The sequence below is a fragment of the Humulus lupulus genome, chromosome 3, assembly GCF_963169125.1.
Source record: "Humulus lupulus chromosome 3, drHumLupu1.1, whole genome shotgun sequence".
Taxonomy (NCBI): Eukaryota; Viridiplantae; Streptophyta; class Magnoliopsida; order Rosales; family Cannabaceae; genus Humulus; species Humulus lupulus.
Window position 1 is genome coordinate 241559291 of NC_084795.1, and position 16160 is coordinate 241575450.

At 39.5% G+C, this 16160-nt stretch overlaps 1 protein-coding gene across 1 annotated transcript; it reads left to right on the forward strand.

Annotated features, from left to right (window-relative positions):
- Nucleotides 1-13523: 13523 nt before the first annotated feature.
- Nucleotides 13524-14201, forward strand: LOC133825507 (cystathionine gamma-synthase 1, chloroplastic-like). The gene is made up of 3 exons (XM_062258437.1): nucleotides 13524-13745; nucleotides 13854-13949; nucleotides 14070-14201. Exons 1-3 carry the CDS (start codon nucleotides 13716-13718, stop codon nucleotides 14199-14201), a joined length of 258 nt encoding a protein of 85 aa, XP_062114421.1. The 5' UTR covers nucleotides 13524-13715.
- The last annotated feature ends 1959 nt before the right edge of the window (nucleotides 14202-16160 follow it).

Consider the following 16160-nt stretch of genomic DNA (forward strand, 5'->3'; position numbering starts at 1 on the left):
GCTGCATCAACCTCTCACACCAACACTCAGCTGGAGGCTACCATCCAAACTTTGAACGAGAGGATCACTGCGCTCGAGGCTGAGCTTGTGAATGCTGAGAATCGCATAGTCGAGCGCACGTTGCATGCTGTCTGGAGGACCAACCCCACCGTTGACCTGTCTCCCTTTGGAGACTATGCCGTCGAGAAGATTTCTGAGTGGAAGGGTCAAGATGGAGATTTGTAGGTTCCTTTGTATTCGGCCTATGTATGTTATTGCTATGTAATCTATTACATTATTTCTCCTTTCTCTCCTTTTTCCTTTTGTGTTCATCAAACTTAAGGGACTTTGGTAGGTCCCTCTTATTATTATTGTTTGTGGATTACATATCTCTTCCTTGATCTGATGGCGATAATCTTTCTGGTGCACCTTCATTATACTTGTAAGGACACGTTAACCCATTGGGCTCTTGGGGTCCTTTTACATTCTTCGCGCGCGCTTGTTACTTTTTGTGAGAAGCGTCCTTCTCATCGTTATATATAGTACTATTTCTTCAAGGGTCTCTTGTAGGACCCTTTTTGTCTAGCCGGCTTAATGGTCGTTCTAGACTTATTGGGAGATTCCCTCCTTACGGCCTCACCTCTTGGGGTGTCGGCCTTTAGTTGGAGGTCATCCTTTTAAACTGTTCCCTTGATATTCATAAGGGTAGCTAATCCTTTTGAATATAAAAGATTTTTTTTTATTACTCGTGCCTCCTGTCCTAACCCCCAAGTGCATGGTGAGATTTATTTCAGCAGGCACTTTGGTTGATGCTCGCATAAAGAAGAAAAATAACATGTGAAGTTGTGAACATTTTCATTCATAGTAGTCAGATTACAACGATATATATATATATAAAAGGCTTACATCTACTTGGGAGGTTATCTAGGTAACCTCTTTGATTCTCGTCTACTAAGATAACATAACCTGCAACAAACTCAACATAGCTACTACTTGCATTGGATGTGGAAGTCTTACTGGTAGTACTTCCTGAGGTGTTCCGCATTCCACGCTCGAGGTATGACGGTATCGTCCATGCGCGCCAGCTTGTAGGTGTTTGGTGGTATGTACTGAGCGACTTGGTAGGGCCTTTCCTAGTTCGCCCCAAGCACCCGCGCCCCCGGGTCTCGCGTGTTGGGGAGTACTTTTCTTAATACTAGTTCACCTATTCTGAACATTCTCTCTCGCACCCTCGAGTTGTAATGTCTTGCTGCCCGCTGCTGGTATACCGCCACCCTCATTTGTGCCTTTTCCCTTCTTTCTTCTAGCATGTCCAAACTTTCGGCCATTGCCGCATGGTTGACCTGGTCCTCATATGCCTCTATCCTGTACGAGTTAACCTTCATCTCAATCGGGAGGACAGCCTCACATCCATATGCTAAGGAGAAAGGGGTCTCTCCAGTGGTAGTGCGTGGAGTGGTTCTATATGCCCAAAGCACATTAGGTAACTCCTCGACCCAAGCACCTTTCATCTTCTCTAGCTTTGTTTTTAAGTTCCTCTTTAGGACTTTGTTAATGGCCTCCACCTGCCCATTGGCCTGTGGATGCACAACAGCCGAGAAGCTTCTCCTTATCCCTCTTTCCCTACAGTACTCCTCAAACGTTTCCCCTTCAGACTGAGTGCCGTTGTTAGAGATAATCTTGTAGGGCACTCCGTATCTGCAGACAATGAATTTATTCACAAAGGTGGTGATATGCTTGGCCGTTATCTTCACTAGAGGTTCTGCTTTGACCCACTTGGTGAAGTAATCTATGACTACCACCGCGTACTTTGCACCACTTCTTCCTGGGGAAAGGACGCCAATCAGATCTATTCCCTAGACAGCAAAGGGCCAAGGGCTGGTCATGCTGGTCAATTCATTCGGGGGTTTTCAGGAGTAGTTCGCATGCCTTTGGCATTTGTCACATTTCCTTGCGAAATCATTTGCATCTCTCTCCATGGAAGGCCAGTAGTACCCCTGCCTCATGGCTTTTCAAGTCGTGGATGGTCCACTCGCATGGTTGCCACATTCACCCTCATGTATTTCATATAGCACCTTCACAGCTTCTTCCTTATCAACACATCACTAGAGTGGCACAGAAAACCCCCTCTTGTATAAGATCCCATCTACCAAGGTGTATCGGGCTGCCTTATAAACTAGCCTCCGAGCCTCCCTCTTGTCTGTTGGCACCACTCCATCCTTCAGGTAGTCTATAATCGGGTTGGCCCACGACTCCTTTGGGACGCTGACCATGTGAACATCTGGATTGACAATGCTTGGCCTTGGTAAGTATTCTACAGGCACTGATTCGAGGGTATCCCCATCTTTAGTGGAAGCCAGCTTCGCGAGGGCATCAGCATGGGTATTCCTCTCTCTCGGGATTTTCTCTATGCTATATTCCACCAATTGCTCAAAATAGTCTCTTACCCTTTCCAAGTATGCGGCCATCTTGGCTCCCATTGCTTGTTACTCCCTTTTCACCTAGAATACAACCAACTGTGAGTCACTAAAGATGTGTAGATGCGTTACCTTCAGCCCCTGGACGAACCGTAGTCCTGCTAGAAGCGCTTCGTATTCTGCCTCATTGTTCGAGGCTTTGAACCCAAACCGTATCGCGTAGTACATCCTATGTCCTTCGGGTCCAATCATCACGATTCATGCTCCAGATCCTCCTTCGTTTGATGCTCCATCCACGTGTAGGCTCCATTACTCAAAACTCCTTGGCTTCCCTTCTGCGACCAATTGTCCCTCTTCTTCACTTCTTCCTTCATTCGGCTGACTAGTGCACTCCACTATGAAGTCTGCAAGCACTTGTCCATTGATGGAAGCTCTCGGGGTATAAATGATATCGAATTGACTCAACTCGATTGTAACGACCCAAATTCGCTAATAAGGCTTAAGGGCCTTGATTAGTGTGCCAGGAGGGCATTAATGGAATAATTGTGATTTAATGAGTAATTATATGTTTAATAATGTTTATATGATAATTGATGATATTATGTGGTAATGTGATATGGCATAAATATGTGAGAATCACATTATTGTGTAGACAGGTTCATAGAGCACGACTCAAGACGATCCTAGGGTCAGATAGCGGGAAAAGTCACAACGGGGCTTAAGATATGACTTTGGATAAGTTGGGGATACTTTTAGATAGCGGGTAGCGATTTGGATTATCGGGTCATGAAAATAAATATATGGAGATATATTTGAGGTTAGAATGTCTAGGCGGGAATATTGGGGGATTTTTCCATTTTGGTCTCGGGGACGGTTCCGGTGCCCCGAGCCTTGGGATTAACTTAACAGATAAGTTAGACATAAAGAATCTTTTAGAAGAAAAACACAAACCGAATAAACACTTTACCTCAGCTCACTTTCACATTCAAGGAAAGCTAAGGAAAGGAAACACAGAAAAACAGGGGAAACAAGCTGGAATTTCTAAGTTTGGTGGTGAGGATTTGGAGGTTTAGCTCAGGAGTAAATCAAGAACTAAAACAGGGATTAAGGTAAGCATCCAATCTTCTTTTCTGTGGTTGAATTCTGAGTTCTATTTAGGTTTTGGTTAAGTGTTGAAACAAATGTGGTTTTGATGTTCTAAGGCAGAATTAAGAGGGAAAACATGGGGACTTAGCTTGACTTTGGCTTGGTGAAGTGATTCAACAAAAAAGCTAAGCTTCAACTCTTGGTTTAGAGGTTTTAAATTGGGTTTGAGTGGCTGGTTTGAGTGTTTATAGCACTTGGGTTTCAGAAATTGAAAGGAGGAGATTAGAGTGTGCTAGGCTGTGTTTTCTTGGGAATTATGTTGTTTAGATCATGCTAAAGAAGTTGGGAATTAATTGGTTAGAAGTTGGGAAGCTTTGGGATGGTTTAAAGTGAGGTTTCAGGCTTAGAAATGGTGTAAATTCTGGGTTCGAAGGGGAGGGCCGCGGCTCTGTTCTAGAGCGCTGCGACCCTAGCATGCAAAGAAGCCAAGGAGGCTCGACCAAGGGGGAGCGCCGCGGCGCCCAAGGCAAGGGCCGCGGCGCGTGTGTGGTTCAGCATGGGTGTTGGTTCTGTTTTGGGGAAGGGCCGCAGCTAGGCTTCCGGGGTCGCAGCCCTTGGTTGCACACATGAGTTTTTGAGGGCTTTAGGCTCGGGAAGGTGGTCTAGTGTGTTCGGGATTTGTTTCACCACCGTGCTTGGTGGAATTCGGATTCCCGAGAGTTAGTTTTATAATTAGATACCTATATTTGAGTATTTATGGAACCCTATACTTTTGTTGTGGCTAGGTGATAAAAGCTTAGGCTCGGGACCGGATCGTGCTTGAGGGGCGTTGCTCGTAATTCGATAACCGTATAGACTAAAGGTAAGAAAACTGCACCTGATTGATTATATGAGACGGGACTAAGGGCTCCCTAATGTAAATGCTTGAAAAGTTTGTATTATGCCATGCAAGCCATTTAGTGAACCGACGACCTAAGGGTGCCAAGGGTTTCACTAGCGCACAGGGCACGGCTCGGCCACTGGTAGCCGAGGACAGCTTATTATGCACTGAGCTTGGTTTAAGCGGGCCTGAGTCAGTGGGTTAAACAGAGGGTGCGGCCTAAGTCGTCGGCCCTGAATATTATGTGATATGAGTATTATATGTGATAGAATGTATCTTGTATTAGATTGCATATGTTGAATATCTATTGAGGATTATCTGAAGGGAATACATGCTTACTGAACTGTTTGTCTGTTATCATTGTTTGAGATATTTATAATGTTTTCTAGCTGGGCCTTGGCTCACGGGTACTACGTGGTGCGGGTAAAGGCAAGGGAAATTAGATCAGCCGTAATTGGAGAGCTCAGCGAGCAGAATGTACATAGCCAGGTGCTCGGCCGCCACGGTTGAGATCTAAGCAAGGGCATGGAACCTAAAAACTGTCTGTTTTGCCTTAGTATGGCTAGTGGATGTTCATGTATTTTTGAGAGTCTGTAAACGTGTTCTAACTTTGTTTTTATATGGGATCCCATGTTTACTGCAGTTTAAATATATGAAATTAGTCTTTTGAGACCAAAACCTTTTTAATCATAGCTTTTACACATTCAGTGATACGTTTTCAAACTAATGACTTGATTAGCAAGTCCTACACCTTTATAAGTACACAGTGTAACGGTCTTGGCTATCCAGGGCGTTGCATCGATCGACCATTTCTTCAGTCTTCCTGAGGTATCAGGTTTATGCAAGACCTGTCTCAAAGGACTATCAGTGAGAACTTCAATTGCATGGGCATGGAAGTAGGGTCTCAACTTCCTCGAGGCCACCACTAATGTATATGCCAACTTTTCAATCTCAGGGTATCGATTCTCCGCGTCCACCAACCGCTTGCTGATATAGTACACGGGTTGTTGACGCTTCTTCTCTCCTTTAACCAAAGCCGGGCTTATGGCATGTTCGGACACTGCCAGGTATAAGTATAGCTTTTCAACTTTTTTCTCCCTTTTAGGATGTTGAAGAAGGGGAGGCACTTGTCAGTTGACCTCGAAATAAATCTATTAAGGGCCGCTACCCTTCCCGTTAGGCATTGCACCTCCTTCTTATTCTTGGGTGGGCTCATTCTATCAGGGCCTTTATCTTACCAGGATTAGCCTCGATGCCTCTGGAGTTGACCATGAAACCCAAGAACTTCCCCGAGGATACACCGAAAGTGCACTTGGTTGGATTCAGCTTCATTCGATATTTCCTGAGTGTGTCAAACATCTCCTCTAGGTCTTTGTTGAGCTCTGCGGCATTCTTGGTCTTCACCAGCATATCTTCAACATATACCTCCATGTATCTCCCTATCTGGTTAGCGAACATCTTGTTGACCAACCTTTGGTAGGTAGCACCCGCGTTCTTTAACCCGAAGGGCATCACCTTGTAATAGTAGAGTCATTTATCCGTTATAAATGACGTATGCTCTTCGTCAGCTGGATTCATAGGAATCTGGTTGTACTCGGAGTAGGCATCCATGAAGCTAAGTAATTCATGCCCAGCCGTCGCATCCACCAGCTGATCTATTCTTGGGAGCGGGAAACTATCCTTAGGACAAGCCTTATTCAGGTTTGAGAAGTCAATACAAGTCCTCCATTTTCCATTCGGATTTGGGACTAGCACCAGATTTGATATCCATACAGGGTAAAATGACTCGCGGATGAACCCATCGGCCTTCATCTTATCAACCTCCTCCTTCAAGGCCTCGTACTTCTCTTGGTCCAGCGCCTGTCTTTTCTGCCTAACGGGCCTTGCCTCAGGGGAGATATTCAAATGGTGGCACATGACACTAGGATCTATTCCCACCATATCTTCGTGACTCCACGCGAATACATCTAGATTATCCTTCAAAAACCTTATCAGCTTCTCCTTCACGTCACTCTGAAGACTTTTTCCTACCTTCAATTTTCTCAACGGTTCCTCCATTACTTCAACCTCCTCTATTTCCTCCACTGGTTCTGCCCCTGACTCCTCCACGGTTCTGGGGTCTAGTTCCTGCGGGTGCACGTAGCACCTCGTGTATCACCATGGCCATCGGTTCTTGTGGTTTCACGGATGCAAGGAGGGAGGTGTTGTAGCACTCCCTCGCTTCTCTCTATTCCCCTTTCATACTAGCTACTCCTCTGGGAGTTGGGAACTTGACATAGAAGTGATTTATGGAAGTTATTGCTTTCAATTCTCTTAGGGATGGTCTTCCCAATACCGCATTGAAATCTGAAACACAATCCACAACGACGAAGCTTGCTCCGTGAATCCATATAAGGAAGATTGGCAGGGCTTCGAGTGACGGATGCCCAGCCCCATCTTTTCCAAGGTGGGGCGATACATGATATCAACTGAGCTGCCATTGTCCACCAGGACCCGATGCACCCGCATATTGGCCAACTGAACTGTCAATACCATAGGGTCGTTACGGGGAAAATGCACCCCCCGTGCATCCTCCTCTATGAAAGTGATCAAGTCATTTTCTCCATTAAAGCTTTTCGGGGGTCGTTGTTCCAAGCTCATGACACAGGGTGGTGGACTTCGCGTGGCTTCTCTAGCGTACCTATCTCGTCCTCTCCGGGAATCTCCCCCGAACATCGGACCTCCGAAAATAGTTCTCACTTCCCCTTGAATCTCTGGAGCTCCTCTTTGCGCCTGAGGTATCACTGGTTCGTCCTCCGACTTCGGCCTTTCTCTCCTGACATATCAGCCTAGGTGCCCCCTATGGATGAGCTCCTCTATTTCTTCCTTCAAATGAATACACTCTGCTGTTGTGTGACCAATATCCTTGTGGTATTGACAGTATCTACTGGGATCCCTCTTGGACCGGTCCTTTCTCATTGGTGGGGGCTTCTTGAAGGGAACCCACTTTTCATTGGTGAGGTAGATATGCTCCCTGGTATCCGTCAGGTTCGTATAGAAAGTGTAACCCATTTGCCTATCGTCGCTTCCCCGTTTTGGCTTTCTCTATTGATCATCCCTCGACCCTTCGTACGCCCTTTTCTTCTTTGCTCCGTTCGACCCTTCATTAGCTGGGGGCTTTGCATTGGACTCACACTTTCCCGCCTTTAAGTTCGCATGGCCATCCTCCACACGAATGTACTTTTGTGCTCTCTCGTAGAAGTCATCTAGGTCAGTGACTTCCCTTTTGAGCATATTATCCCACAATTTGCTTCCTGGATGCACCGCTGCTGTGATGGCCATTTTTAACTCCCTTCGGGTCAAGCTCCCCATTTTGGTTGCCTCCATGTTAAACCTGTGGATGTAGCTCTTTATACTCTCATTTTCTCCATGTTTTACATTGGCGAGGCTGGTGCCCGACATTGTATAATCACACATGGTGTGATGTTGTTGGAGAAATTCATCTGAAAACTGTTGCCAAGACCTGATGGATCCCGGCCGAAGTCTTTTAAACCATTTGTACGCATGTTCTTTGAACGTGACCGCGAAACAGTGGCATCTGCCCCTGCTACTTATCCCCCTTAACTTCATCAAGTCGTTGAATGCGTCCAGATGGTATTTGGGGTCTGTGCTTCCTTCATACATGGTCATATGAGGCTCCTTGAAGTTAGCTGGGAGTCGGATGACTTGGATCTCTTTGGGGAAGGGCGATTCATGGTCGAACTCGTCCTCGATGGTTTGTCCTCCAGATGCAGTGACGATCTTGCTCCGCAGCCTCCTCATCTCTGTATCGAGGTCTTGCCTCCTCTTCTTCAGGGAGTCTCTCAACATGGATAGAATGACATCTTCCTTTCCTTTGCCATCCCGGGGGACAGTAGGAAAGGTAGTCCTCTTATCCGCCCTCCTCTTGTTGAGCTCTTCTCGTAGATCTGAGGGCATCCTCTTTGAGGTGACCTCGACGTCGTTGCGAGAGCCAACATTGTTCCTTTGCCCTGGCCCCTGGGGTGGCCTCGATGGTCCGGGATGCTCATGCGGCTTCACCCTGGGGGTATTATTGGTGGAGAGTCGAGTCCTCCCATCGTCTACTAGAATGGTGGTCTCTGCCCCCTTTTGACCTTTCTCTTTTCTCTTGGGGAGGGTCATGCTTGACTTCCCTTGTAACAGGCCATTCAGCACCTCTTGCATGTTCTCCAGGGTGGTCTCCAACCTTTGGTTCTTACGGTGCAGCTCACGTATCTCCTCTTTATAGAACCGAGATTTAGAACTCGAGCTCACGGAATTGATCCGGGGATGTTTATCATGTCTACGCGTCAAGGGGCCTGGGTCCTGCCGGCCGGAGTTCGGCACCTATGGTGGTTTAGGGAGCGGGAACTCGTCAGCATCCCATGCTGGTGCGGTGGTTGCCCTTGGAGGATTCTCACCGGGCGGGATGGCTGGTGATGAGGTGTAACACCCCAAGTTTCTAATAAGGTTTAGGGCCTTAATTAGCATGCCTGGAGGGCAATAAGTGAATTAACATGATAATATATGAGTTTGAATGAATATGTGATTAGAATGCATGTTTAGGTGGTACAAATATGCATGTGGGCCCCGTTTGTATGTTAGGGGTAAATTGGTAGTTTTAGCCCGCTGAGGGCATAAATGTGATAATTGTATTATGTGATTTGTACCACGTGAGTGTGGTGTTATTAATGTGATGCATTTGCCGAGACGGTCCTAGGGAGCTAGTTAACTTAAAAGTCACAACATGATTTTATACCCGGCTCGGGAGGAGCCTAGGGATACTTTGGGAATTTCGTAAGTTGAGTTGAGAATTAGTGGTTATTGGTGATTGAGTAACCTGAGTAACCATTAGTAACTGCTGAGAGTAACAAGTTGTGATGGGAAAATGGTAGAATAGTAATAGAGATGAAATTACAAAAGTGCCCTTGAGGTTTAGTTAGGAAAGAATTTTTATGGAAGGGTAAAGTGGTCATTTGGCATGGGTTAGATAAACTTCAGCTGAAGGAAAGGGGAATTACGTATTACACTTGGTCATAGATGGTTTATGCTGGAATTTGGAAGTGAAAGCTAGAAGAAAAGAGAAGAAAAAGGAGAAAGCTGAATTTGAAACCTAGGAGGAGAATCAAGGGGTTTGAGGCAACCAAAATCAAGTTTAAGCTAGGATTATTCAGAGGTAAGAGTTATGCTCTGTTTTTGTTTAAATTTAACACTACTACAAAATTGTACTTAGAAGACATGCATGAGATGACGTTTGTAGTAGAACTGTTGTGTCATGTTAAAAATATACATGACACAACAGTCGCTCACAAACTGTTGTGCCATGCAAATTAAAACTCACATGAAATGACAGTTCTAATGAGAATGTTGTAACATGTCTATTTTTAACATGAGACAACAGTTCTACTTAACGCCCCACGTCATTATGGATGCTTCTTAGAATGACAACTGACCCTACAAACCGACACGAGTCTTTCCAGCGTGTTTTGTCCTCACTCGCACGCTTCTTGGAAAAACTTCCCAGGAGGTCACCCATCAGAAGATTGCTCCAAAGTTAAGCTTGGAGTTCTCAAGTGATGGGCTACCAAAAAGAAGATGCATATTGTTGGCATAGGTAGTACCCATCAATCCATTTAAGCCATCTTCGACTTTGTAGTCTCATACCTACACAGTCTTAGAATCATCACACTTGACCTTCCCCAGGCAGTGTGGGATTGCACAGCTTTTTACCCGGTCTTTCCCCCCACGGATCACGGGATTTTGACTGTCCCAATGCTAATTTAATTTGTATTTTTTTAAATATAATTTAATACATTTTATGTAAAGATATTCATAAAAAAAGTATTAATTAATAATTTGCAACACACAACAGCTACTTGTTAAAGAATGAATTTTGTTTTTAAATGAGTTATTCAAATAATTGTTTAAATTTCTAATAATTTTTTTGTAATATTAATTGTTAATTGAATTATTTATTATATATTTAATAAAAAAATATTTCTTTTATTAAAAATTCATTAATGATAGTGTTGTTTGGTAACATTTAAAAATTAGTTTTTTATTTAATTAATCAAATATTTTACAATTAAACATAAAATATTGTTTGGTAACTTTATTTTTATTTATTATATTTAAAATTTTAAAATTCATTAAATTTTGAAAATTGAATTTTTTTACTTTCAAATTTTTTTTAAACCGTTTCGAATTTTTGTTTCTTTTCTTCTTCAAATCAACACCTCATTTTATATGGTTAAACAAAAATTAACAATAAAAGTTATCAAACACATTTATTATTTTTTGTTTTTAAAAACAAAAAGCAAAAATAGTTACCAAACATATTTTTATTTTTTAAAAATAAAGAAAAAAAAATAAAAATAATATTTCCATTTTTGAGTTTGGTAAAATTTTTGTTTCTTTATTTTTTAAAATTAAAGAAACAAAAATAAAAATAATATTTCCATTTTTGAGTTTGGTAAAATAAAATAAATTTTTTTTTTAATTTTTTAAACGCAAAAATAGAAATATTATTTTATTTTTGTTTCTTTATTTTAAAAAAATAAAAATATATTTGGTAACTATTTTTGTTTTTAAAAACAAAAAATAATAAACACTTTTGATGACTTTTATTTTTATTTTTTGTTTAACAATATGAGGTGTTGATTTGAAGAAGAGAAGAAAAAGAAAGGAAAAGTCGAAAACGGTTTAAAAAAATTTTGAAAGTGAAAAAATTCTATTTTAAAAATTTAATAAATTTTAATTAAAATTTTAAAAATAATAAATAAAAATAGAGTTACCAAATACATTTTATGTTTAATTGTCAAATTTTTAATTAATTAAATAAAAAATTATTTTTTAAGTTTTACCAAACAATATATTTTTTTTTTTACAAACACAACCTATACTTATTAAAAATTGATAGTATTAATTTTATTTTTTCTTTTAAAACTAATAAATACTATTTTTTTAAAACATATTCTTTTTTCTCTTCTTTATTTTTTTAAAGAATGACTTTCTTAATGATTTCCAGGTTAAAAAAATTGCCACAATCGTGACCCCCCTCCACCTCCATTTGACCTCGCGCGCAGCACCTCCTCTGTGACGGCGCCCCCACCTCCATTCGACAACCCCGAACAGCACCCGAAGACAGTAGCCCAGCCGCCGTTCAACCCCAGGACAACAACCCTGCCATTATTTCAACATCCACAACAGATCTTGTGATTGGAGTCAACCTCTCTTCTTCATTTTCTCTTTTCAACTTATTAGTACTGTCTTGTATCTCATCTCATGTATTTCTTTCTGTGTATCTTTCATTTTAGATAGGAAGGAGAAAGATCTAAAGAAGCGTAGCAGCAGCCGCAAAAGAAAAAAGGTTGTTTTCTTGTCCTATTTTTCAATTGTTTACTCATTATAAGTGCTCATTGCCCATTTATAATCTCTTCGATGCCTTTCTTGATCAAAATTCAATACTTTATTTGCTTCTCAATAAAACTGTAATAATGAATGTTGAGATAAGTGAATCCTATGGAAGAAAAGATGGATTCTGGTTGTGGAACATCTTTTCTTTTATGCAAGAAAAGATTAGCACATTCATATCTAATTCTCGCCATTCAAACCTTAGTCTGAATGTTGACGTGGGAACAACTATGTAAAAGCTATATGTGATGTTTTTGTTTTGTTGGTTGAAGTAGTTTACAAACCATTACTTATTGGACCATTGCTATACTCCATATGCAGGTTCATGTCAAACCTGCTATACCAAATCCAAAAGTGGAGCATGATGGAAAAAACTTCTCCACGATCATTGAAAATAATAAAAAGGTACAAGCATACAACTACTAATTGTCACTTTTACATTACTTTTCAAAGAATATGCAGTTTTTATCTTGGCACGGACTAACCATTGTAATAATTATTTTTATTCATCTATAGAGTTTCACAGGCTTTAGGAAGATAGATCTTCCCTTCTTGTACACATTTCATGCTGGATTTAGGATTTCTTGAGTTTCTTTATTTCACTGCAGGTCTTTGAAGAGGACCTGTTAAAAATTGGCTCTGTAGTCAGAATATTGGAAGAAAAATGTGTCAAGCTAAATGAAGAGAAGGAAAAAATTGAGCAAACTATGAAAAAATTGCAAGGTTTTGACTGGCAAGCACATCTATAGCTATTCTTTTTTATCTGCTGGAATCATTGTAAAAATGTTTTGACATATCTAAAGAATCTACTTGACCAAATCGACCATTTAATTTTGTGACACTAACATGTCCTTCCATGCTAGATATTACTTGTGTCGTACCATTAATTTATATGTTTATTTAGGGAATTACTAGCATATTTTGTTGAGACATTTATTTTCTCAATCAACTTGATGAACTTAAACATTATCTACTTTATATTAGGTATGTAGAAAACAATCCACAGTATTCTCAATCCGGCGTTTACTTACTGAAATTTCGACAACTGCAGGTAGAAACAAATTTATGCAGATAGTTGATTAGATAACGTTACATTTTTGCACATTCTTCCACTAAAATTTGTTTCCATTTCTAATAATCGAGTAATTTTTTTGTTATGACAGTCTCGAGCACTGGGTATGATTCGCTTTCATGTACTTTCTGTACTCAAAAGTGCGTCTTCTCAGGTAAAATAATGTAGGGGTTGAATTAATGCGCTCCATTGTTTTGTGCTGTTTTGTTGGGTTGGTAGACCTCTGTTTCTGTCTGCTTTTGGTCTTAAATCAAGTGCTCTGTTTGTTACCTAAAAAAGAAAACATTCTGGTTCTATATGGTTATTGTTTCTTCATCAGGTTCAATCAGCAATTCGGAGAAATAGTAGCAGCAAGGCATCTCTTGCTGAGGGTGTAGAGGCATCTGTTATATTGGCCAGGCTTTCAGAAATGAGGTTCTTGGATATATTTTTCATCAGTCACATATGTATCTTTTCAGTCATCCCTATCCATTCTTTTTCTACTATGCATTTGTTATTACTTTTAGGATCTCTAAAGCTCTGTTTGATAATTGGATTCTATTGAGAGAGCAGGCAAATCATTTTTTGTTAAATCTTAAACTTTGTGGTAGGAAAATGTAATGTATATTGATAATATTTAGAATGATTATATTGACTATAAAAGATACAAATTTCAAAATAAAGTTTTATATGGTTAGCTTTCTCTTTCTTTAACTTTAGTTGTTGTTGTTGTCATTGTTTTTTTATTTTTATTTTTGGTTCTGATTGAATTAGTCTTGGGCTTGGTAACTGGACAAGTTGTAATTTAAGATATTTTGTAGCTTAACATAGTTCAGAGTTCGATCAGCAACAGAATTCGACAGCATTGAGGATGGCCGAAGTTTTACAGGCACATCCTAAGGTACAGGATGCAGCAATTTGTCACTGGATAGATTATAATTTAATACTTATCTTTTTATTTGTTAGTATCGTGTATTGTGAATTGATAGTGTGGCAACATTTTTGACAGGTGGCTCAGGTCTATTATCCTGGCTTGAAAAGTCATCCTGAACATGAACTTGCCAAGAGGCAAATGACTGGTTTTGGTGGTGTCGTCAGTTTTGATGTGAGCATTGTTGACTATTTTTCATCTGTATAGCTTGCATTCGTGAGCCCGATATATGTTCTTTCTACCTCTACTCATTGGTATGTTCATTCTCAACCGTTGTATTGCTTGACTATGCAGATTGATGGCGACTTACATACCACCATCAAATTCATTGATGCACTTAAAATTCCATACATTGCCCCATCTTTTGGTGGCTGTGAGAGTATTGTGGATCAACCAGCAATTATGTCTTACTGGTACTGCCCTTGAATTTTCAAAATATTGATTGAAAATGTAATTATTATCTGTCAGTAGTAAGTTTTATCATGACAAGGTCGGATTATCATACACCCTCATGGATGCATATTCTTTAATGAAAAGATCAGCAAAGTTTAGCTTATAAATAACCCAAATAAAAGTCAGATTACTATGAGGCCTAAGGAGTAAATAGTTTTGGCATAGACGCCTAGGCAGAGTGATAAAATTGTTTTTGTTAGAGCTTTTCAGTTTATAGTATGGTAGGACCTGTAGTAATTTGAGATTATTTTACATCTCTAAAGATGGTTTTTCTTCTTCTTTTCTTTTCAATTAAAGCTTCAGCTCAAGTGCACATTTTTCTTCTATATGAGGTATTATAATATGAGGTATTATTGTTTATCTATTGAAATAAAATAGAAGAAAAAAGAGTGCAAGTAATTTTTTTGTTGATTAAACTATGTGTTGATATTTATTAACTCCTAATTTATACATGTACCATATATATACACTACTACAAAAAAAGCTTTTCTCTGCGGTTTTTTTACTCAATACACTGCGGTTTTCGAGAGTATTGAAAAGCGCAGTGTATTCGACTGCAGAGAAAAGTGTTACGCAAACCGCGGAGAAAAAAGACTTTTCTCCGCGGTTGTAGTAAGCAAACCGCGGAGAAAAGAGACTTTTATCTGCGGTTTGTTTATTACAACCGCAGAGAAAAGTCTCTTTTCTCCGCAGTTTGCTTACTACAACCGCAGAGAAAAGAGCTTCTCATTAAAAAAAAAAATCAATTTCGGTTGATAACCCAACATTTTTAATAAAAAAAATTAATTTTCTATTTTAATTATATATAATTATTTTCAATAGTATAACTAATTTGTTAAATTGTTATATATACATTTCATATCTCATACAAAATAATTGGCTAGTAATGAATCAAAGACTTTAATCATTCTAACCAATATAAGTTAGCACTTTAATCTTACATACATACAAAAATTTAGATTTCATAAACAAATGGCATTAATCTAGCTAACCAATCACTTTGTAGTGGCAGTAGTCCTCTTTGACATTGAATTGCTTTTTTTCAAACCACTGCAAAATTGAAAACTTAATATAGATTAGATAATTAAATACTATATCTAGTTTTTCTTAAGCAAAAAAGAGTTTAAAATATAACATACTTTCTTCTTGATAACTTCTGCCGGATTCGGTGCATTTACAAGATCATAAATGTATCTTAGTACATAATGATTACATTCATGACTTTTAGGTTGTTTTGGACAAGAACCTCTCACCAATTTTGTAAATGTGTCGATGTATTCATTTTCCAAACATTGTGCGTATGCTCTACAAAAATTAAAATTAATTAAATACATATTATGCTCTCAACTTTTAAAAATTAATAATGCATACATTACAATTGAAGAACTTACTTTCCCATAACCTCTGTAATTATTGGTGGAGATTTATGATTTTTTAAAGGGTCCAAAATTATGGTCATCCCCCGCATCATCACGAGCACCAACATCCAATGTCGACTAAAATAATAATAAAATATGATTATTATAAAATTAAAATTCAACCATAGTAGTGATAATGTTTAAGTAGTTCGTTCTTACTCAACAATCCAAGGAATGAAATATATTTGGCCTCGTCTATCCATAGTCATCATCCATTTGGCTATAAGATCCACTGTATAGTTTTTACTTTCATCATTGCCAATAGAAAGATGTTCGGTGTCAAAAAATTTATATAATTGTCGTGAATTTGGGTGCATGCTTTCCCAAATGCATCTGTAGAGAATCAATCATTCATATTACATTTTCAATTAATAAATTAATATCGTCAAAAAAAAATTGGGCAGAGTTTCCTCTGTTTCTATAGCATATCCAAAATTATTAGAACCTATAAATTTAATTCACACAAAACATACAACAAACAACATGCATGTTCTCAACCATAAGCCACCGCAGC